This window comes from Delphinapterus leucas, chromosome 11, assembly GCF_059928025.1.
Source record: "Delphinapterus leucas isolate spDelLeu-1000000601 "Yukka" chromosome 11, BTC_Dleu_Yukka2, whole genome shotgun sequence".
Taxonomy (NCBI): domain Eukaryota; kingdom Metazoa; phylum Chordata; class Mammalia; order Artiodactyla; family Monodontidae; genus Delphinapterus; species Delphinapterus leucas.
The window spans coordinates 100,931,435-100,955,681 of record NC_143139.1 but is presented as its reverse complement, the minus strand read 5'-3'; the positions used below and the strand labels follow the sequence as shown (position 1 = coordinate 100,955,681).

General features: G+C 58.2%; 1 protein-coding gene across 3 annotated transcripts in view; it reads right to left on the bottom strand.

Annotated features, from left to right (window-relative positions):
* The window catches only part of TAFA5 (TAFA chemokine like family member 5), a 195,161-nt gene that overhangs the window by 49,575 nt on the left and 121,339 nt on the right, over positions 1-24,247 (bottom strand). For all 3 annotated transcript variants that reach the window (XM_022596973.2, XM_089921479.1, XM_022596975.2), the window contains exon 2: positions 22,605-22,754. In XM_022596973.2, coding sequence (XP_022452681.1) covers positions 22,605-22,754 — 150 coding nt within the window. The remainder of the gene's footprint in view (positions 1-22,604; positions 22,755-24,247) is intronic.

Genomic DNA, 24,247 nt, shown 5'->3' with positions numbered 1-24,247 from the left:
TTTAGACAGAACTCGAGGCGGGGGCAATCTTCCCACCGCATCAGGTGGGTGATGCCTTTCCTGCCCCCAGTGTCCCAGGAACGTGGAGGAAAGCCCACCGGGCACTGGTCTGCCCCTCCAGGGACATCTGCGGACCAGGGCACCTGCTCGTCCTCGAGCCTGTGCCGAGGGCAGGTGGTGTGGGTGGAGGAGGGCAGGTGTCGGGCCTCAGGCTGCAGGGCCAGGGGTCCCAGGACACACCGGCTCAGAGCCCAGGGAGGACGATCCGGCTCCGTGCTCCCAACAGCGTCAGAGAAAAGGGGCCAGATTCCCTCGCAAGGGACAGCTCCATCGCCCCTACACTCTTCCTGGGCTTCCGAAGGCTCTGGGTTAATCCGCCCCCAATCCCCCGATGGCGCCACTTGGAGATGCCCCGGCTGTGGGGTCCACTGCTTGGGACAAAGTTCCCCAAACCCATTTCCTCCTTTTTCTGCACGTGTAACTAGAATGAACTTCCCAGGATCCTGCAAGGAGGTGGTGGCCCGGCCAGCGGACCTCAGGGAAGCCGAGAGGCCCTTTCCAGGCCCAGTCCAGACGGCGCTTGCCCTCCCCAGCTACACGGCAGCTCCTGCAAGGCATGGGGGATCCCGGGCCAGCAAAATGGGGAAAGACCCATTTTTTTTTTTGGCCGCGAGGCATGTGGGATCTTAGCTCCACGACCAGGGATTGAACCCACACCCTCTGCATTAGAAGGTGAAGTCTTAACCGCTGGACCGCCAGGGAAGTCCCGGGAAAGACCCATTTTGATCTTTATAGGAATAAAACAAAATTTTATCACAGGCTTGGTCATCAGCAAACTTTTCCTTAAAACGCCAGAAAGTCTTCCAGCTTTGTGGCTGGGCAGGCCGTCTCACAGCTGAGGCCCAAACGCGGCCCTGATGGCTCCCGGATGCTGGGTGTGGAGGTGACCCCATGAAACTCTGCAAAGCCGGGCCTCCTCTGAACGGGGCAGAGGCCTTCACTGAGCCACACTCCCCTCGGGCTCAGGGCCACTGCCCAGCAGGCGTGGGGAGGAGGGGTGCAGAGGCCCTTCTCCTGCAGCCTTTCTCTGCTGCACGGGGGGCTCTGCAGGGAAGCCAGCTGACAGGAGACCCCCAGCCTGTCCCTGATCCGGGAGTTGGGGTGGAGCGAGGCCAGGGGATGCACAGCAGGCAAAGATGCAGGGCCTAGCGCTGGAGGCCTGCAGCTGGCAGGTGACACAGGAACCTTGGAGTCCTGGCTCTGCCCCCCACAGTCTGTGCACGAGTCTCATCGAGAGCACGCACCCCACGAAACCCCCCATGATGGGTGGCAGGAGGTTTCCAACATCAGGCACTTGGTCAGGCCCCCATCTGGGCTTCTAGGGAAGCTCTGGTGGGAGGGCCAGGTCTGGGATGGTCCAGGGCCCTGGGGAGGGCAGCATCGCGGCTCCTGTTCCCTGCAGCCCCGCTTCCCCGTGTCCAGGTCCTCCCGCCCCCTGGGCCAGGCGCCCTCTCAGGCAGACCGTGATCAAGGCCTGGGATGCAGTGTCTTAACTGCATTAACCTGGATCAGCCCGAACACGGATGCTGACCCAGCGCAGTGCGCAAAGCACGCCCTTCAGTCCATAAAGCCACGACGGCCTTTGTGGGACCTGGAATCATGCTCTGAGGAAGGATGCACTGCAAGGTCACACGTGGGCCTGAAATCCGCCCCCATGTGCCTCGGCCGCGGGCCAGGGAGAGCGCGGTGGGCAGGGCGCTCCATCCCAGCTGGGGCAGGAGAGGCAATCGACCATAAATAAATACCCGAGAGGCACTATTTTATTTGCTCCCTGGTGCTCACAGCGCTGGGCTGGCGTCCCGGGAAGCGAGAATAGAGGAAGCCATGCCCCCAGGTCCACTCCGGGGCTGAGAGTTACCTTCCCACGCTGTCCTGGAACATCATGACGGCCCATTCGCTTGAGAGTGGCCAGCCCTCCAACCCGTGCCCGGTACCCGCGGAGCACCCGCTGTAACAGTGAGCCCCAGGTCAAGCCAGGAAGATGTGTCCTTAAATGGCCTGTGGGCTGCACACACAGGCTTGGGGAGGCGGAGGCACGTCTGGTGGAGGATTCCAAAAAGCCGTCATCAGCACCTGAAATACCGCGGGCCCTCGGCAAGCCCGTCTTTCCGCACCCCTTCCCCGCCGTCTCACAAACAAGCACGGCCCTTCGGTTCAGGGGCTACAGACAAGGAGGAGGTCGCCCTGACCGGGCAGTGACAGGGCCCTGACTCCCCAGCCTGGTACCCGAGGCCTGTCCTACTCCCCGCTGTAGGACAGAGGCTGCTGCAGACGCAGAGGACCCCAAGCTGCCCACCTGCTCAGTCACCCAGTTGTCCTGCTTCAGAAAGAGGCAGAGCAGCCAGGGGTGGCCTGGGAGGGAAGCCACAGCCCTGGGAGCAGCGCAGAGAGCAGCAGAGATGCCACGGCCAGCCCACCTCAAGGTCCCCTCAGAGAGCCACCTGGACTCGGCTTGTGTGAAACGAGAGTGGATTTTGGCGACAGGGAAGGAAGCAAGGTGACAGCAGCAGAGCTCTCAGGAGTTGGAAGCGGGACTGTGGGGACAGAGGAAGGAAGGGCAGAAGGGCCCCAGCACGAACAGCCGCTAGTGCCCTGGTCCCTACGTGACCATCCCCAACACCCCCGGGCCCGGGTGTCCAGGTTCTGCTCCCCACTGAGAGCAACTGTTCTATCAGGAAAGAACACAGGTTGGGGGGAGGTGATCAGAGATCGTATGGACACATTCCCAGCAAAACTGGAGTCTCCATCCCAAGTGCCCGCCGAATGTCAACACACCTGGTTGCATCCCAAGTGCCCGCCGAATGTCAACACACCTGGCTGTAACCCATGGATGTTTCTGAGTGTGGACGTTCCAAAGAAAGTTTCAAAAGGCTCTGGGGTGGGAGGGGAAGAAGGGTGTCCAGGGCACGGGAGGTCACTGATGTCAGGACACACAGCCATCACAGGCGTTAGAGGCCACGTGAACGTGGGCGACGCCTTGAAAGCCCTGACGGGAAGCGAATGTGAGCTGCCATTCTATACCCAGCCGAGGAATCACATGGCACGAACCGTGTTCACAGGAAATGTGCACCTGACCTTCAGCCACGTTCTTCCACCCATGGGCTTTTGTTCCCTGATACACAAGAGAAAAATGAGTCCTTTCAAAGAAGCTATGAAAAAAAATAGTTCTATCTTCTTCTTACATTATCTTTTCTCTCCTGTCCAAATCACCTACCACAAATAATTAATACTTAGGGCTAGTTTTAAAGATAAGTGTTAAAGGGGACGATTGTATCACAGGCCGAGGTAGGCAGCAGAAGTTCCCGCAAACCAACCCTCCCAGAGTTCATCAGTTACAGCCTAATAACCGGTGTTGAAATACAAGGGAAGGCTATGAGTGTTTGCAGTCAAGGTCCAGGAGAGGGAAATTCATGGAATGAAAGACGTCACGTGAGCTGAGACTGATAAACATAACGCAATAATCGCTACCGCCTACTCATGTTAGCTCTGGTCCTTGAAGCCGGCATTGTACCCATTTTACAGGTGAGAAAGCAGACTCAGGGAGGCTAAGGGGTTTCTTCAAAGACACACCATTACTCAGTGAAAGACTCATGATTGGAACCCAAGTAACCATATCCACGCTCTGGGCTCACTCCCCAGTTGTCGGACATCATTCAAGTCTTGGAGACAGGCAGCTTCTCTCTTCCTGCGAGCCTGGCCGGGGCTGCAGCAGGAGCCGGGATGAGTCGCAGGTGAGCCTCCCTCCAGCTATTTTGGGGGAGGGGCCACAGTCTTGCCTGCATGTCCAGGGTGCCCGTGGGGCTTGCGGGGCCTGGGCAATCGCCTCACAAACCTGCCTGCTCGTGTGGGGTGTGCTGCAGGGACATTCTGTGGACCGCAGGTCCCCTTGGACACGGCTCTGCCCCAACAGCAGGGCTAGCAGGAGACACCAAAGGCCTCACACTCCTGGTTCAGTTGGGCTGGATGCTCTGACTTCCCTGCAGGAGTGGAGGCCCTCCCCGGCCACGAGCCCCAGCAGGGCCCTCCCCATCCCGCTGAGAATGTCTGTGCTTCGCCATGGAACACCTCAGGTCGGGGAACAAGGCAGCCTCTCCAGAGACGCACTGGGTGGTTGGGGTCTCCAGTGTGGGAGAAGGCCTTGGTCCTGCGGTGCCGGGTGGATGGTTGGGGGGAGCGACCTGTCAGGAGCTGTCCCCCTGTTGAGTCTCCTCCCGCTCTGGCCCGTTCCTGGGGAGCCCTTGACGGCAGCTGCCGTCACCGAGGTCATGGCTCTCCCGGCCTCTGCGCTGCGACAAGGAACCAACCTCGTGATTTAAGAAGTGTGTCCAAGTGGCGTGCTCTGGTCCTCCTGGGCTTACCGCATCCCTGGAATACGAAAATCTCTAGTGCTTCCTGGTAGATACACGTTGGGTGATGTCCCCCCGGCCCCCTAATTTATGGGTAACGAGGGATGACAGTTTGACTCCACGAGGTTTAGGGTTTTCATTCAAACAGGTCAGTCAGGACTGACTGTCCCGGCCTTTGGAGACGGTGCTTCCCTGCCATATTTATTACATAGAATATAGTCACCAGAGGCCCGTAAAGCCTGCTGCGGAGAAGCCGCTGTTAATCATCGTCTCCATCATGTAAAATCGCCCTCATCCAACACGGGAGGTGCCTCCTCGCCGTCAGGGCCGTGACAAAATGCCTCGACCCCGCATTTCCTACAGCCTGATGAGCTGGCAAGTTCACAGGGTCGTTACCCAGTGGCTCCGAATCAGCTCCGTCCTGCTGGGAGCTTTGACCTTGGGCTCCGTTCTGCCCAGGCCGCCCCCAGCAGACCCCCCTCCATCCTCGGCCCTCGAGCCTCCTCTGCAGGGTCAGGCAGGGTGGGGGGCTGGCCTGAGCCAGTGCTCTCCTGGGTCTGAGCTGACAGCGGCCACAGGCTTGGCCGCGTGAGTTCAACAGAGCGCGTGGGGGCGCGTTTATCGAGTGCACACTGGATGGACCTCCCAGCACCTTCTAAGTGGTCTGTCCACAGAGCCTTGTTCCAGCGAGACCCTCCATTAAAGAGAGCTCCAAACCTCTCCGTGTGCCAAATCATAACGACCTCTGCAGGGCACGAACACCCTCCATAAAGGAGTGGTAACAGATAATGCATTTATTTATCACGAAAGCCACAATTAAGGGAGGCCATCCCGAGAAGCAGCAAGTTATGGGATTGGGGGCCGCAGGCGCCAGCCCCGCGGCGCATTCACAGCCCAGAGCCACCCCCTCCGAAAGGATTTAAACGCACAACTCAAGACCGGGTTATCTGGCTCCTAAAGTCCATCCTTCATCTTTCTGTGATTCACACAGGCTTGGACAGCTGACCAGGGCAGCCTGCCAGACGGAGGAGGGGCCGGAGGTCCCGATTTTCCATTCCCGACGAGCTGAACTGAGGTTAGCTCAGGCAGGAGGTAGCCCCGCGTGGGGGTCTGTGGGATCTGAGCTCTGTGATGTCCTGTTATTCGGCCACTGGTGAGCATGGACTCCCCTTGTGCAAAGTCCAGGAGGGACAGGGCTGGGGAGGTGCCCGAGGACAGGTGCTTCACCTGCCACAGAGCAGGTGCTCCGGAACGATGCCACAGCCCACAGTGCCCAGTTCTGGACCATTTAAACTGTCCTTGTTCAGAAAGAGAGGCCACGGTGCTAAACTGCTCCTGGGAGGGACTCCAAAAGGACCCTTTCTCGTAGGTTCTTCTCCAAGGAACCTGCCACCTGCAGCCTTGGGAATCCCTGCTGGCCTGGGGCAGGTCAGTAATGCTCACTTCTCAGAGGTGACCTGAGGCTCACGGGCAGCTAGTGACCCAGGTCAGGTTGAGGACGGGCTCCCTCCCCTACTGGGGGTGGCGCCAGCGTGAAGGTCCACCTGGAGGGAGACAGACGCACACGGTCCTTCCCGACACGACTTGTCCTGATGGAGGAATGCAAGTGACTAGGCTTGAATCAGGGACCCAGAGGTGCCTTTAGCCTGAATGGGTCTCCGTGGGTCCCACTCTCCTTTTTTAAGGGTTTTGGAGATGAAGCCATGCCCAGTTATATCACTTGGGCTTTTGCTGTCATCTCGATTAATCCATTAAAGTTGAAGACGGGACCTCCTCTGCCCCATTGGGCTGGGAATCAGGGCAGCAGGGGGTGTTGGGGGCTCTGCCCATCCCGAGAACGAGGCGTGCAGCCCTCTCAGGCCGGGGACATCGGGGACACCTGGAGACTCAGCTCTCGGTGGAAACTGCGGCCCTGGCAGCCAAATGCCGATTACTTTTGTCAGCGGAGTCAGAACAGAAGAGAAATTGAATTAAGTGGGCGGCGGGTTACAATGCAGTGCTGGCGCGCTGAGCAGCCTCACTATTCCCCAAAGCCCGCGAGATAAATAAACACCAACAGGAGAGAGCAGCCCAGGACCCGGGTGCAGGACGAACGTGGAGACGTCGCTAATGTGTGTGTGGTACCCGTGTCAGAACCAGTATGGCGGCAGGCACATCACCATCACGGTCACGGCTATTTCAGGAAATGCAATTTTATTAGAAGGTTTCCAGCCTCTCCCCTTGTCTTCTGCCTCCTGACTCTCGGGGGCCGCGGTCCCTCTCACTGCAGCAGGCGCTCATCTCCTGGGTGGAAGGCACGAGGCAGATGGTGATTACGCCGTTCGGCGGCGGTAACCAGGCTGGGAAGGGGTGATTCTGGCTCCCAGGCTGGCCCTCTTAGGCCCCAGGGCACTGGGCCTGGCTGCACGGGGTGCCGGCTCTGGGCCCCCTCCTCCAATCTCCTCGTGGGGCACCCAGCACCTGCCTTCCAGAAGCCCTGCTAGCTCTTCATGGCAAAACAGGGACCGTGCCCTGCTGCCCTCTGCCCCCCAATCCTCAGGGTCCTCGTCTGGGTTTCCCCAGACAGACAGGGCTGCCAGTGTGGACGGAAGCCTCTTTGGAAGCGGCCGGCCCAGGGATCTCTGCAACTTGGAACCACAGAAGCCTCTCCAGCCGGGCAGGAGGTGGGCACAGGAAAGAGTGGGTGCTCTGGGGGAGGGGAGCAGGAGGCCCAGGCTCCACCTTCGGGGTTCAGTCTCATCCCACCCCCGCCGTGGCTGGCAGGTGCTCGGCCGGGTCTCTGGATGCACTGGGTCCCTCTTCCATGGGCGTCCTGCTCCGACTCTGGCCTGGTGACAGCATAGATCCAGGCCCCCCGACGACGGCTGCCCCCCCGGCGCTGGCTCCTCTGTGGGGCCGGGCTCTGGGAGGGTGGGCTGCCCTTGGGAGCACAGGCGTGGCTCAGCACCTCACCTCCCAGCTCACCATCAGACTGGCTTCCTGGCATGAAGGGGAAGAAGCAGCTGCATTCCGGCCTCCCTGCTGACCTCCAGGGGCATGATGCCGGCCTCGGGGCTGCCCTGCATGGAGCCAGGCCTCGGGGCCCGGCCAGGGGGCAGGGGCAGGCATACCCCAGGTACCAGCTCCCTCCCACCTGCCACAGGGAACCCCCCATCTCAGGGAACGGCCCCCGAGCGTTGTGGAGTGCCAGCTAGCTCCAACAGCAGGCTCTAGGGCAGTGCAACTATTTTGTGTGATACCGTCCCCGACACGGTCCCTGACACGACGTATTTGGCAAAACCCAGACACCGCACAACACAGAGATGGAACCTGATGTGAATGGTGGACTTTGGCTGATAAAAGTGTATCACTGTCGGCCCCTCACTTGTAACAAATGCACTAACAATGCCATCCTTAATGCTAACAATGGGAACATGGGGGGCATGTGGGAACACTCTGTACTTTCTGCTCTGTTTTTCTGTGAACCGAAAACTTCTCTAAAAATAACGCCTATTAATTAAAATCAAACAGACGAAGGAAAAACACCTGATCCGGCCAGACAATGTGGAAGAAGACATGTGGCCCAGTCTTCAGCAGGACAAGAGATCGGCCTGTCTCCCCAGAGCACAGAGCTGGGAGAACCGGGACGCGGGGTCCTCTGCCGGCTGCCGGACCACGCCAGAGAGAAGAGATCCCCCTACCGTCTGCGGGTGCAGCGTGGCCCATCATCGGGCACAAGGACCCACCCCAGGCCGACAGCTCCGGATGGAGGAGCAGGCCGGACCCCTCTTCTGCCTGTCCGTCTGTCCTGCCCTCACGGCAACAGTGCAAGGCCAGCATCCTCACCCTGTGGAACCCCGCCCTGTGCCCACGTGGGAGGACCCACAAGGCCAGGGCTGGGTGGACGCAGAGCGGGGGCATCGGGGGGAATGTGGGGAGAATCAGCTGTCACTTCCTCCTGCCAACTCCAGCCTGAGATGCTCAGGAAGGTGGAAAAGGAAACAGGAAGACAGAGATTCCATGACCTTGTTAGCGTTCCAGGCCCGTGGGGGCGGGGTGGGGTAAGTATATATAGCAATCCACGGGTGAGCTCAGCCCCAGCTCTCAACTGATTAGATAGTAGGACATAATTAGCTAATTAGCAAAACATAATCAGGGAAAGGACCCAGCTCTTCCATTCTGCTTCAAAATCATGTTTCCGAACCTTACCTACAATTGTTATGAGCTTGAAAGGTTAGAACTTTTCAATAGCGATGCTGGAAATGAGATCTGAGATCCGTCTGAGACCACGTAAAATATCAATAAGAATTGGATCACAGACCCGCATGTGTGACGTGGACGACAGAGCTCGTGGGAGGACACGAGGGACCAGCCCCCGACCAGCAAAACACATGACGTAAGAGGAGAGACCGGTAAATTAGACCTAGTTAAAATTGGGAATTTCTGTTCATCCAAACACACCAGTAAGCCAGTGACCACACCAGCCTGGGAGAAGATGTTAGCAGTACAAGCCCCCAGTGCAGGACTCAGACTCAGAATAAAGAAAGCGCTCCTGGGAATCACGGAACGAACCGCCCGGTCCTTTGACAGATGCTTCACGAGAGATGCTTTCCACCTGCCCAGGAAGCCTGGGGAATCACACTTGTTATTAACCGCTCAACAGAGGGATGCACGTCAACACCCAAACAAGCTGCCACACTACACCCCCACAGGACGGCTAAACTAAAAAGACCAACGACAACAAGTGTTGATTGGAACACAGAGCAAATGGCACCGCCATACACTGCTGGGGGCAGCTCCAATGGTACAGGCACTTTGAGAATCGCTTCGGGCGGACCTACCATAGCTGATTTGCACCTGTGCCACTGCTGGGTATACATACGCCCACCATTAATGAGTGTGCATGTCTACGAAAAGACACACGCACATGTTCACAGCCACGGCACTCATAATATCTGAAAATTCAAGATAACCCAAACACCCATCTTCTTTAGAACAGACAGATAAATTACGGTACAGCCAAGCAATGGAATTCCACACAGCAATAAAAATAACAAGATGTCGCTTCACACAACAAGGTTGATCTCACAGACACGGTGAGTGAGAGAAGCCAGGCACAGAAGTCTATGTACTGTCTGATTCCATTAACGCGAGGTTCCAGAAGACGGGGCACTAGTAACGGGAGGGGGTAGGACTGGGGTGGGGGGTGAAGCATCCAGGCTCCGGCGGGCGAGTAGTGCAAGCCTGCGTGTGTTACATCTCAATTAAAGTATTTTGTAAAAGAATAAACACTTATTTTGGACTTCCACATCCTATGCAAGGTCATGAAATCGTTTCTGAACTTGCCTACACGGGCATCGTTATGAATCTGTAACTGTATAGACTTGGATTCCCACGGCCACCAGGGATGCCTGATGCTGGAGGGAAAGCCTTTCGTGAGGAAGGGCTGCATTTGTTTTCTTCTCCCTGGTGCTACTGTTCAGGTGTCAGAGGCACATTCGCATTCAAAGGCGATGATGCATCTCTTTAAAAACACACGGGAACATATGTATACGTGTAGCTGATTCACTTTGTTATAAAGCAGAAACTAACACACCATTGTAAAGCAATTACACCCCAATAAAGATGTTAAAAAAACAAAAAAACCCACACACCTGCATCTTTGGTTTGCTGCCCCAGGAGCTTGTACACCCCAGTCCCCTAGGAAACACGAATCGCTGGGTCCAGGGTCCTGCAGTTTGCCCTTTGCCCTTACGTCCACCCTGGAGGGACCCTTGGTGCTCAGGGTGGAGGTGACGGCCAAGGTCATGTGGGCAGCTGGGCACTGGACCTGCAAGGACTCGGGTACTTAACCCCCGTATGGGGGCCCCGGCTCTGACATTCACGGGCGGCACCCCGCTCCCGAAGCTGTGGACCCAGGTCGTGAACACCATACCTTCCCCCGTTACCGGTAAAATCTGCGTTAGATCAGCTGCTCGACTACCAGCCGAGGACACTTAAAAGGAGGACAGTAAAGCTAAACCAAAAGCAGCTAAGGCACAGGTGAGGAGGGCCCTTCCCGCTGACGCAGAGAACCATCCTCACGGGGTCGCACTGACCCGAAGGGCCCACGCCCCTCCCAGGGCTCCTCCGACCACCAGGCCCCGGGCTCCGGCGGCAAACGCGGCTGCTTCTCGCCCATCAGGCAGGCAGGCTCTGCGGACCCTGCCGGGCATCTGAACGATTAAAGGGACACTTTCATTCACCTCTGCAGCTCCCTGCTGCGGGGGCCTCCTTCCTTCCCCCCCCACCCAACTACAGCCCTGGAGAGCAAGGAAGGGGATGCTGACATCGCTGCCCTGCCGGACGCTGCCGTCCCTCCCCCAGCCTGGGCTCTGAGCGGCAGTCGCGGCCTGGAGCCCGGCCACCTGGCCAGGAGTCGTATTTCTGTCCTGAGCTTCCTCCCTGCTGACCTCACTCCCCTTCACACCACCCAGGGGAGCCCCTGGACCTGCCTCCAGGCCCCTGTTGGGCACCTGCTCCCTGGCCCACAGGTGAGCCACACCTGCCGGGGCACAGCGCTCAGGCCACGCCCAGGGCCCCCTCGGTCGGCACAGACACCTCTCTGCACTGTGCTCAGGCCGCGCCCAGGGCGGGCTCAGGGCTTCTCCCTCCGGTTTCTCAACAACCCCACGGTGAGTACCACCACCCGGCCTCCTGGCTCGCCCGTCCACCGTCACTGCCGCTTCCATCACCAGCCTGACCTCTCCCAGCACCCAGTGCCCTGACTTTCCTGTCCAGAGAGCAGGGCAGAGATCTTCCAAAAGACGGTCAGACACCACCCGTGCTCCCAGCAGGTGGGGATCAGCCCCTGCCCCCCACCACGGCCTGAGGAGCTGGTCAAAGGACCCGGCCCCTCCCGACCCCCCAAGCCCTACCTGGAAGGCTGCGCAGGCGCTCCCTCCACGCGGGTCCTGAAAGTGACCAGAGCTGCCCCTGAGTCCATGCCCGGAGCCAGTAGGACATGGGGGCAGGCCGGCTCCCTGGATTAAAATGCAATTGTTTTGTCGACAATTTCCCTGGTTTTGATTTGGTTTTTACCACGCTACTGAACCGAGTTTGAAATTTCAAATCACACGAAAGAGCATGAGCTTCCCTCAAAGAAGGGCCTCCTTGGGAGGTGCAGAGCCCCAGGGCCCACACTCAGCCCCTAGGGAAGCCACTCCTCGCCAGGAGGCCCGGGAGGGATGCCTTCCCAGCCCCGGGTGGGGGTAGCCGCTCCAGAGCACAGAGGAAAGCGGCGGGGGCCTCGCCTAACGAGGCCGGCAATTTCGGCGGGAAGGAGAGGCTAGTAAAGGATGCCGGGCCCCACCCTCCTCCCAGAGGGGTCCCTACCACACCCCACTTCCTGGGCCTGCCCTGAAACTAACGGTGCCAGGGTCTGTCTGCTCTACAGAAGCTGGACTCCCTGAAAAGGGGCTGGACTCCCTGGGAGCAACGGGACCCATGGTGTCCAGCTCCTGTGACCTCCACCCTCGGGAGTGGACGTGACCAGCATGGCAGGCGGGTTGCACCCACTCTCTCCCTCCACAAGGTCGACCCCCAGGCAGGGCCCCCCGGCGCTAGACCGCGGCGGCTGGGGTACCTCCCTCTGCGGGCCCAGAGCCGGGCAATGGACTGGGGCCAAGGACGGCCCTGCCACCAGGCTGAGCACCAGTGTGACCCTGTGCTGGCACGTGTGAACGTGAGCAAGGTGTGGACGAGAGAGAGGGGCCGCTGCCTCCCTCCTCTGCAGCCACCAGCCCAGGAAGGAAGGGGGACTCAACCACGGGTTCTGACGGGCACTGTGTCCTCAGCACGGCTCTCAGAGACTCTGCCCGTGACGTTACCCACTGCCCAGCAGCCAGCAAGCACCCTGGTTTGCTGCCAGCTGACGCCCACCTGCTCTGGGCAGCCATGGCCCAGTGATGAGCGCTGGTGTCACCTCTTGCAGGAAGTCTTCCCAGGTTGCTGCGGCCTGAGTCCAGTTTCCTCCCCTGGGGTTTTGTGCTTCCTCCACTCCCCCACACATCTCAGGACACAGTCAGGACCGTCTTCCCCGGGGTCCTCGCTGAGGCCAACAGCCTGGGCTGCTCTCATTCTGCACCCAGGTCTGGGCCTCTCAGCACTGCTGGGTGTTTCCCAGAGGGCACTGTGGCTTCCTGGGGGGCACTGAAACCCAGGGGCCTCCAGGCTGCAGCTGACCACTTGGGGCAAGCTCCATCCCCCTTGTGGTCCAGTCTCCAGTCTTTAAAGGGGGGTGGATAAGACTGCTTCCCTCAATGGGCGTCTGTGGAAATAAAACCAGTGATTCATTTAAAGCCTTCAGCAAGGCCCTGGTGACCACATAAACCTGCACATGCTAGCCTTTAGGAACTGTTCGCAAAGCTCTGACGCGCCCACGTCAACTGCAGCTTTGCCTGGGGGGTCCTGAAAAAATCCAAATTTAAACTCCGCCCAGGGTCAGGGGCTCCAGAGCTGAGCGCCCCCTCTGCCCTCCTTCCTGAAGGAGACAGAGGATCAACAATCTCAGGGACGGGGACCTGCCTGCATCGGCCTGGACAGGGCCTGGGGACTCCCAGGGGACCCTGGGCAGAGCCCTGTGTAACAGGGTCTCACGCACGCCCCCGCCACGACGAGTGTCTGCGATGTCCCTGAGCTACAGGCGCGGGATGGGAGGCAGGCGGCCTGCAGATCTGTCTGCTGATCAGCGCCGAGCCCCCTGCACCCTTCTCTGAATAATGTCACAAGCGTCCCTGCTAACGGCTGCAATCAGAGCACGAGGGTTCCCACCACACGCTGGGGCACATCAGCTCCTGGTTCCTGGAGAGAATCTCCTCCAAGATGTTGCACAGATACTTCTTCTCTACACACTGATAATCCTCAAATGCTGACTAAAATGTGTAAGATGAGGGAGGCGACGTTATTAGCTTTCTGTTTTATACCTTTCAGTGCACGAGTCTGGCACTTCGGCTAAATTTATTTTTGAGTATTTCATTCTTTCTGAAGCTATTGCAAAGTGGAATTATTTTCTTGAGATCATTTTCAGATTGCTCCCTACCATTGTGGAGAAACTCCATTGAGTTCTGTGTACTGACCTTGCATCCCGCAACCTTGCCGAACTCCTTTATTACTTTTAAGCGTGTACATGGATTCCTTCAGATTTTCTCTGCAGAAGATCATATCATCTGTGAATAGATAGCTTTACTTCTTCCTTTCCCATCAGGATGACTTCTGTTTACCTGTCTCCCAGCTGCCCTGGCCATGCTGCCAGGACAATGCTGAACAGAGTGGCCAGAGGAGACATCCTCGTCTTGTTCCTGATCTTGGGGCAAAAGCGTCCAGTCTTCCCACTGAGTACGATGCTGCCCGGTGGCTTTTCATAGATGCCCTTTGTCACGTTGAGACGTTCCCTTTTGTTTCTAGTTTGCTGAGCGTTTTTATCTTGGAAGGACGTTGGATTTTGTTAAATGCTTCTTCTGCAGCTATTAACGCGATCATGTGACTTTCGATCTTTATTCTATTAATACCACATATCACAGCTACCGATTTTCTTATGTTGATCCACTCTTGCACCCTTGAGATAAATCCTCCTTGGTCGTGACGTACAATCCTTTTCATACTCTCCTGGACTCAGTTTGTTAGTGTTTTGTGGAGGATTTCTGCATCTGTATCTATAAGGTCTGTAGTTTCCTTGTAATGCCTTTTCCTGATACTTTTGGTATTGGGGTAAACCCAGCCTCACGGAGTGAGTCAAGAAGTGTTTTGTTTGGAAGAGTTTGAGAAGAATTGACATTAATTCTTCTCTAAATTTGGTAGAATTCACCAGTGGAACCATCTGGTCCCGGGCTTTTCTTGCTAGGATGTTATTAGATTATTAACTCGCTGTCTTGACTTGTCATGGGTCTACTCAGACTTTCTATTTCTTCTTAAGTCAATTTGTGTGTTTCTAAGAAGGTGTCCCTTTCATCCAAGTTACCTAATGTGTTGGCACACAGCGGTTTATAGTATTCCTTTCCACCCTTTGTGTTTCTGTGAAGGATAGTAAAAATAAAGAGGGTGGTCCTCCCTTTAGTTTCTGCTTTAGTAATCTGAGCCTCTTCTCTCTCTCTTTCTCTGATCAGTCTAGTTAAAAATAAAGTTTCGATATTTTTGTTTATCTTTCAAATAATTAACTTTTGGTTTAGTTGATGCCCACTGTTTTTTCTAGTCTCTGTTTTATTTATTTCCATTCTAAGTTTTGTTATTTTCTTCCTTCTACTTGATTTGGGTTTAGCTTGTTCTTTTTTTAGAGCCTTAAGGTGGATATCTTTCTTTTTAATATAATTTATGTACAGGTAGGGTTAAGTAACTTACTTTTTACTAACGGCTGTATATAGCAGTTAGCTCACAAAATTTCTGAAAATTTAACACGACTCTTGCAAGCCTGCTCGGCCCACCACGGGGGGCAGGGCTAGCAGACTCCAGAGAGCAGGTGACACAGATAAAGGGTGGTGCAGGAGGCCAGGCAGGGCTGGACCCTCACTCACACCTTTGCTGCTCCTCTACCCACAGCTCACAGAGCTCCGCCGAACTGCTGGAGGCCACTCACCTGCATAAAGGGCATACACAGGTTTCTAAATATGCATACTCACTTTTCCAAGTATTAAAACACCTAAAAGCTTTTGCCCCCAAAGACGGAGGCCTGCTGTCTGCTCTGAATCCTGTCCCCTTTCCTCTCAAAGAATGGAATCTGGGGTCTGGACGTGGACGTGGGGTGACCACTCATTCAAGTCTGCTGCTAAAGGACACTCTGGGGGTCTAGGGCACAACCAGGGACACGGAGCAACACAGGTGGGCGTGGCCGCCTCCCTGGGACACAGGGCTCAGCTCCTCCAGGAAGCCTTCCAGGGTTTCTGCTACCGCATCTGCCCGGTTCAGCCCCCATCAGGTTTGTGCTGCCCGTGACGGCCCCCTCCTCTCATCTCATGCTTCTGCCTCTGCACCCACCCTAGCGATGCTGCAATGGCCCTGGGGAGAAGCAGGGTGATCAGGTGAGGCTGCAGAGCTGGGTGCTGAAACACCAAGGCCCCCACCTGATGGAGAACTAAGGGCCACCCAGGCATGGGCCTCCGGGTTCCGTCCAGTCCTCACAGCGGGGAGCTGCCCATCCCCCGAGGCAGCCCTGGGCCCCTAACCCCTAACACCCTTCTGGGAATTTCCAGCCACTCCCAGCTTCTCCGTTCCTCTCCGTTGCCTCGTTCTCTCCACCAGCATCTAAAGGCCTCACGTTTCCTTCCCTTTCGCTTCTGAGCCTCAAAGCCAGGTCCCAGCTTCCCTGCCCCTTCACAGGACCTTGGGGTGGGGGGGGTCTGCAGACCATGCTACTGAGGCCGCGGCCCACGCTGCTCCTTATGCCGCGAGGGCAGTGTGACAGAGGGGCCGTCCAGGCTGTGCTGGATCGAACACAAAGCAGACTTCGACTCAAACGCTCTCTGAAATTTTGTTTCCCAGTTATGTGATTTTTACCGTACCCTACAAAGCAGACACCGGGCGCTGCCATCAGAGTTTAAGGAACGGTGGTCTACACTCGCCTCCCCTGTCAGACCTTCTCCAACCTGAGCTCCAACCCAACCAGGCTGTAGAACAGCCCGCGTCCTGACCCCTGGTCCTCACTGCTCAGGGGTGACTGGAGTGCCGGCCCTGCCTCCGTCACATCTCCCCCGCCCCCAGCCTCGTGCAATGCCCCCCCACCCCGCCTTCCCAGTTCAGCCCCCTCATCAGCTCTGTGCACGTGTGTGGGCTTTGCCTCGATTCACACACCTTACGATTCACGACTTAAAAGTGCATCATGGGCTTCCCTGGTGGCGCAGTGGCTGGGAGTCCGCCTGCCGATGCAGGGGACCCGGGTTCGTGCTCCGGTCCGGGAAGATCCCACATGCCGCGGAGCGGCTGGGCCCGTGAGCCATGGCCGCTGAGCCTGCGCGTCCGGAGCCTGTGCTCCGCAACGGGAGAGGCCACAACAGTGAGAGGCCCGCGTACCGTAAAAAAAAAAAAAAAGAAACACACACACACACAAAAAAAGTGCATCATTCAGTGGTTTCAGTGCGTCCAGAGCCGTGCATCCGTCGCGTCAGTTTTAGGGCCTCTTCATCCCCCCAGAAGAAAGCCCGTTCTCCTACCTATCAGTCCCCAGCCCCCGGTAGCCACTCATCTGCTCTCTGTCTCTCCGGATCTGCCTGTCCCACGTAAACAGAATCACACACCACGTGCCCTCTGGGTCTGGCTTCTTCCCTGAGCGTCCTGCTTTCCAGGTTCATCCAGCTGAACGTGTGTCGATCCTTGTTCTTTTGTACAGCTCAGTAACGTTCCATTATATGGACACACTCCGCTCCGTTTGCCCATCTGTCCACTGATGGACGTCTGGGCTGTTTCCACCTTCTGTCTGGCAGGGCAGGTGCTTCTGTGAATGTGTGTGGACACGTTTCTGAGTTGCCAGCTACAAATTGGCACGTGTCGTCTACCTCTACGAGGATTAAATCCTGAGCCGGTGCAGCTGCTGACCTTCAACCCCCCCCCACCCCCGAAAGGAGTTCAGGGTGGAGATCAGGAAACAGGCTCTCCGTGCTCCGGGAAAAACTGTCAGCACAGGCCTTCAGATGCAATTCTTGCATCTTCTCTTATGTAGGGAAGCACTTAAATCCTTCATGGTGACGTCTGCTCCTCATGACTTGCAGAAACCTTCTGCAGAAAATATGTGATTGATTGCATGGACTCCCCCTTCACCAAAATCTCATCTATACTGACCTTCCCCCCGCCTCTTTGGAGCAGTCCCTCAGAGCTCTCTGAGAGGCTGTCTCCTGGGCTGTAGTCCTCACTGTGCCCCAAATAAAACTCAACTCCCAACCCTCACGTTGTGCCATTTTTTTTCAGTCGACAGAGTGGATGTATGTTTTCATTTCTCCTGGGGAATACCTAGGATTCCATTCGGAGTGGAACTGTTAGATCCTAGGATAACTCTTGTTTAATCAGGATCATTTTTCCAAAACAGCTGCTCCCTTTTACATTCCCACCAGCAGTGTAGGAGGGTTCCGATTTTTCCACACCCTCGGGAACAGTTGTTGTCATCTGACGGTTGGAGTCTAAGCCACGCTTTGGGGTGTGAAGCAGTGTCTTACTGTGTACTTAATTTGCATTTTCCTGCTGACTCATGAGGGCTGGCATCTGGTTATTCACGTCTATCTTCTTTGAAGAAATGTCTACTCAGATCCTTTGACAATTTTAAAATTGTGTTAATTGTCTTCTCATTTTTGAGTTGGAGGGGTCCTTTATATATTCTAGATGAAGGTCCCTTATCAGATCCACAATTTGCAAATATGTTCTCCCATTCTGTGGGCTGTCTTTTCACTTTCTTGATGGTGTCTTCTGAGGCACCAAAGTTTTTCATTTTGGTGAAGTCCCATTTCTCTATTTTTCTCTTGTTGCTTGTGCTTTTGGTGTCATATGTAAGAATCCTTTGCCAAATCCAAGGTCATAAAGAGTCACCCCTGTCTTCTGCTACAAGTTTCATCATTTTAGCCCTTAACATTTAGGTCTCTGATCCATGTTGAGGTTGCTGGCATATATATGGCGTGAGGCAGGGATCCAACCTCGTTCTTTTGCACATGGAAATCCAGATGTCCCAGTGCCACTTGTTGACAAGACTACCGCTTCCCCATTGGTCTTGGCGCCCTTGATGAAGGTCAGCTGATGCGATGCAAGGGTTTATTTCTGCGCCCTCAACTCCTTGCATCTACTCATGAGGTGCCCCTTCTAGGTCTTCACTTCGTCCCTGGTGGGGACCCAGACTCATCCCAGACCACAGCAGCCATCTGCACACAGACCCCTCTCAAACAGCCATCCCTGCTCCAGCTTCCTCAGCAGAATCCCTCAAAGGCCATGTCTGGAACATGCATGTCTCATACATGGCTGGGAAGAATGTAAATGGGGGACGGGTGGTTCCCTAGGTGGGCACATCAGTTCAGAGAGAGCCTCTGAGCATCACACCTCCTCTCACTCTAAGAGGAGTGTGGTGACGCTCAGCTGTTACCCAATCTGTGCGCACAGCTGGTGAGCACCCAGGAGGCCTGGGGCCACGGCTTTCCACCCAACACCCTGGGCCCTGTCTGCATCCCAGGCTCCCCGGAAAGGAACGGTGTATTACGAGATCTGACCCTGATGTCCAGGGATGCGACCTGGATGCATTAGTTCCCCGCTCAGGAATACAAAGGCATGTTGGCGAGAAGACAGGCCAGCTCCCAGCAGGTGCCAGGGGTCAACAGCATCAGCCAGGAGGTCCTGGCAGGGGCTCCGGAGAGCCTGGCAGGCCATACACAGGAGGACCCTCTCCAGACTGGACTGCACCAGCCTAGGCTGCGACCCCCTCCTCAGGGCCGCAGCGGCCCTCACGACAGGCCTGTGTGGAACTCCGCCTGCCCGCCACACCCCATGGCTCCCAGGAACCCTGCCGGGCCCGGCCTAAGACCCCTGCCCTCACCCCCCACCCCCACCATGGCTGGGGCAGTGCTACTCCAGAAACAACCCTCTCTTCTCCCGCCCGACTGCCCGTGCCCGGCCCCTGGGCACCACGCTGTTTTCTTTACTTTGTTCTCTTCCAAGAGAGTTTCATGAGGATTCAGCTGATGGGAGGAAGAGCCTACCTTTATAAAGAGAGAGGCCACTTCAGGGAGAGTGGAGCTGCCTGTGGGTGACCTGCTGTGTACTGGGCGGGGCGGGGCTTGGGGACTGGGCCTCGGTCCTCTCAGCGGTGCTGCAGAGGGGCGTCAGGGCCACACGCATTTCCACCGGTGGAGAGGGGCCCTCAGAGCCTTCCAGAGCTGCAGTGCCAGCAGAGGAGGCTTTTAACCGAGGTGTCCACGACCAGCGGCAGCCCCGAGGGTAGGTGCCATTCTGTGTTTGTGTGTAAGGACGTGGAGCCTTGCAGGGATAGTGGGGCTTGTTTGAGAAACTCTTTCTCTGATGGTTCCATGAGTTGGAAAGACCCTAGGCAGGTTAGGGTTAGGGTCCAGGCTGCTGGGGGGGGTGCGGTTTACCCAGAAACACGGCCAGGAGCTCCCCTCTCACCACCAGCCCCCTCCTTTTACAAAGAGGTACTTTCTTGGTGAGCTCCTATTCATCCTTTGGTACCCTGCTCAAATGCTCCCTTGAAGATGCAACTTTGCTAAGGTCCTGGACAGGAAGTGACGGCTGTACTCTGGGGTCCCCCAGCCCCTGCCCCACAGTCTGGACCCTAGTCCCCCAGCACTGCATGTTCTAGGTACTAGGTACCCTAAGAGTCAACCTCCCCTTCCAGCTCTCCTCCACCCAGGAGCAAACACCTTATTTGATCAAAAGAATGAGTGAGTGGGCAAATGAATGAACGATAAGTTAATAAATAAATGAATAAACACGTGAACAGATGCAGCTGGGCTCTAGTACTTCAAGCCCACGTATTTACCAAACATGACAGGGTCAGCACAAACCATCCCAATTTAAGGCCCGTTCCTACGGAATTCCAAACAAGCCCATGCAACCCGAGTTTCCTCTTTAGCAGCACGATTCACACTTGAGGAAACATGATGTGCACAGAGCAAGAAAACAAAAAGGCAAAAATTAAATTAGATGGCAGCCTGGAAATGCCCGCTGTGCAAAAAATGCCAGCTAACTGATTTGTATGGCCTCCCTGGAAAACGGCCGGGTTTTAATTTGGGTCTCTGGGACCCAGCTCCTGACGCGCGGGGAGGCTCACAGGAGAGGGGTGAGAACGCGGTTTCGGATGAGCAGACCCAGATTCAATTAGTAATCAGTTCTGACCTGACTCTCCCGAAGGCTCCCAGAGCTAATGACCAGAGGGGAGGGGAGCGGCCCGCACCTCCCGCTCCCTCCCTCCCGGCCGGGAAGAATCCATCAATGTCAGCCCAGAAGGCGCTCTGGCCGCTTCTAGTCACAGGAGCCTCAGATAGGGATGTGGTGGCTTAGCCCAGCTCACTGGGGGTCAAGGCGGTCCACCGGCGACCCACTGGGCAGACAGAGTCTAGGGTCAGTGGAGCGGCCTCGGAGTAGCTAGGCTTTTCCTCTCGGTAAAGACTGTCCGTGATTGTTTCTGAGGATGGTCCCCAGAGGCAAGGACGTTAGCACTGCGCATGGACATCTGGCTGTCCAATCACACCCCGTCCGTGGGATGCCGATGGCTAGACGCTCTTAACAAGGACAGACAACAGCTTCTTAGAAACAAACCTGACGCCAGCACGGGTGCTTCCTTGCTCCAGATCCTCCAAAGGCACCAGCTGCCTCAGCATCCTTCCACTAGCCTCCACCCCCCCCCCCACGGCACAGTCCTTTCCCACCATCCCCCAGGTGGGAAAGCCCCCGACATTCCCAGGGAGCCCTTCCGGGCTGGCAGCACAAGGCAGGTAGCACGTGGCCGAGGGGCCTGAGGGAAGCAAGGCGGGTCCCGGGGGCAGCCGGGTGGTCCTGGAGCCCCGTGCACCTCCAGGGTGCTTCTGGGCACCCCAAGCTCCGTGGGTGAGGCTCCCGCAGCCAGCTCAGCCCCAAAGGTGCACAGGACGTCGGGACCTGGAGTGGTGAGGGCCGGGCCTACTCCCTCGGGCCAAGAGCCCAGGCCTGTCCCCGACTCCTTCCCTGTCCTGCTGGAGGCCACGTGGGGCTAGAGCTCCAGGCCCCGGGCCCCGAGCAGACTCACTGCCCCGGCCAGGTCCCCGGACAGTCCTGGACAGGCTCACTGGTGACACTGACCCGGGTCCCTGAATCAGCCCCATCCCCGAGGGCCCCTTCCTTGCGGGCCTTTCTCCCTTTGGGGGCTGCACTGGGACCCACCCGGCTTGTCAGAAAGCCTCCCCCTCGGGGATGATGTGTCCTCGCTCCTGATGCAGCCCTGCCAGCACTGCTGGTGAGCCTCCCAGAGTGGTCAGGAGCTCACGATGCCCCAGCCCTGTGCTCAGCACGCCCGTCACCTCTCCCGTGACCTTTACCAGCACCGCCTGCAGCAGGCAAGGTGGTTCCTCCCACGTCCTAGGTCGGAGCAGGGGAGCCGGTGGGACTCCCTGGTGGAGGCAGCAGATTGAACCAGGGAGCTGGGCCCCCAGAGCCCGTGCAGAGGCTGTAGGGGAGGGGAGGGACCGACCAGAAGAGCCAGGGTCCAAGTCCAGCTCTGGGCGACCCTGTGCATCCCTGCCGCCCCCACGGGATGGACCGGCTGATACCTTGGACTTCCACCTTGACCACGGTGACCGCGACTCCTCCAGCCGCCCCACGCCCCTGCATGGGGCCATCCACCCCAAGGAGCCTGGACCAACACGGGCAGCTGCCAGCCAGGCCCACGGGAGCCCCCAGGCCGCCCAGAAGAGGGGTGTCCCCCCTGCTCTAGTCCTGGGGCTGGGCAGGGCTCCGGCCCGGCTCCAACGCCGCCTCCCCGACTCACCCGCTGGCCCCGCCCCAGACCCCTGCTGGGCCCCGCTGCGTCCAGCCTTGGGATGCCCAGGTCCCCCGCAGAGCACCCAAGGCGTCTCCTGCACCAGGGGACGCGCCCACGTCGGTGCCCTAATGGAAGCCACAGGGACTCCTCCCCGCTTTGTAAAGACGGCTTGTGGGTCTGTTTCTGAGGACGGTCCCCAAAGGTACCACCTCCCACAAGATGCCTGAGTATCAACTCAGCAAGAATGTTAACAGGACGTGTCTTGTCCCCCAGCCGGCTCAGCCTCAGTGGTGCCACCAGCCTACCCAACGGGCACATCGCGTCGGCTGTCCTGGGAGCCTGTGGCGGCCCCGCTGCACGTCACGAAGCCTGGGGCACCTGCCACCTGCCACCTGCCAGACCCGCAGGGTGAGGAGCCCCGCTGGCACCTCAGACAGAGACCACACGGGCATCAGGGCCATCTCGCTGGTGGCACCGCCTCCACCCTCTCTGCCCGAAGCAAGCCTGACTGGCCAAGAAATGCCCTCTGGCCCCGTGGGCACCCGGCTCCCCGCCAGCCTGCCCTCCACGCCCACGGCCAGCAGGCAGCCCTCAGGTGCACAACCGGCACCGCGGCCCTGTGCAGCCCGAGGCCTCGCCCAGCGAGCAGGGCGCCTCGGTGGAATGTCCTGGGGGCTGGGGGCATCTCGTGGACCCTGGGCACGCAGCCTCTTGTGGCCCCCGACGGCCGCCCAGGCCGGGGCTCTTACCGTCCACGCAGGCGGGCCTGGCTCTGGTGGTGCCCGCGATCTGCCCCTTCCTGCACGCGCAGCGAGCCGTCTGCCGGGCGATCGTCCTCCGCGGCTGGCTGCTGTCGCGGTCTAGCGTCACAATCTCACAGGTGCCGGCGGCCAGCTGACCTGCAAGAGAGGCACAGATGGGGCTGAGTGGACGCGCCTGGAGACCAGCCATGCCGGCACCACACCGAGTGCCCACCTGGCACCCGCCTGCAGAGGGACCCAGAGGGACATCTGAACCCCCCAGACGACGCTGTCAGACCCACCCTGTAAAAGCCAACGCACCGGGTCAGGCCAGTGACCTCCACGCTTCTACAGCATGGGTTTGGCAGCCTTGCCTGGGCGACAGGACGGTAAACGTGCCCCATCTCAGCCACTCCTGGAAATGAAGGGCTGAGTCACAGGGGAAGGGCCCCCGGTCACGAGTCAGGACCTGGGCTGCACAGGGCTCCGCGATGGGAGGCCAGGCTGGCCTGGAGTGGCCCCGGTCTGTGTCCGGACCAGCCCAACCTGCCGAGAAGGGACCCGTCTCGTTTGCAGGTGACGACTCCATGGGTTTCACTGGCTTCCTCACCCCACCACGTGACTCCTAAATCCAGGGAGGGCACCACTGCTCTGAGGAGTTGAGGGGGCCAGCATCCCAGCAGAGGGACACGCCTGCCTGTAAACCAGGATGCTCTGAAGAGTCACACTGACCAGACAGGCAGCGCTGGCGCTGGATGGCGGGTGCCGACGAGGGAAGCCTGGCCGCTGGCCCCAGGGAAGCTGCAGGTCCTCCCCGGGCCTGGCTGGTGCACCCCTGGTCATCCCCGAGCTGTGAGCCTAGATCTCTTGGTGACACCGGGTGGCCCCTCGGTGTGGCCACACGGCCACAGCCTCCACCGGGGCGTCCACTCGCGGCCTCACTTTCCTTCCCTCCGCAAACAGTAAGCACCGCTGTAAGCCGCCCTCTGCGCTGGGCCCTGGGACCACAGTGCGAGAAAGCGGGCGGCACTCTGCCCCTGAAGGCCCCTCCCAGCTCGAGGATACGGCCCCGTACGGATCCCAGCCCACCGCTATGCAGGGGGTCGGCAGGGAGAGAGGACGCGGGTGCATGCTGCAGCTCCAAACAAGGGAACGACGAGGAGGCGACACCCAGGAGACGGTCCCCACGGGGAGGGGAGGAAGGTGGCAGTGTCCACCCCACAGAGGAGAAGCTGGCAGCTCCCTGGGGCTCCCAGGCAGCCGTTTCTTCAGCCCTGGGTGTCCTTCCTCATATACTGCTGTCACCCCCGGCCCCCTCCTCCAGGCAGCCCCCCGGGTCCTCCCGGCGGCTCACTGCCTTTTCGTCACTGATGTCACCTCCGGGTGCCCAGCGCGGCCTGGGGCCAGGCTGGCAGGATACAGTGCATGGAGCAGACACCGGCTCCATCAGCCCAGAGCTGCCCAGGCCACCCTGACCCGGGGGAAGCCATGTCTGGGTGTGACCGACCCAAGAGGCAACGGGGTGTCTGCAGTGGGTACCAGACATGCCCGGCCCAGGGCCTGAAGGGAGCTGTGCACGGGGACCCCAAGCCAGCCACCCAGAGCCCGTCACGGACGGCTCACGGGAGACCCACACAGGTGTGGGAGGAAGG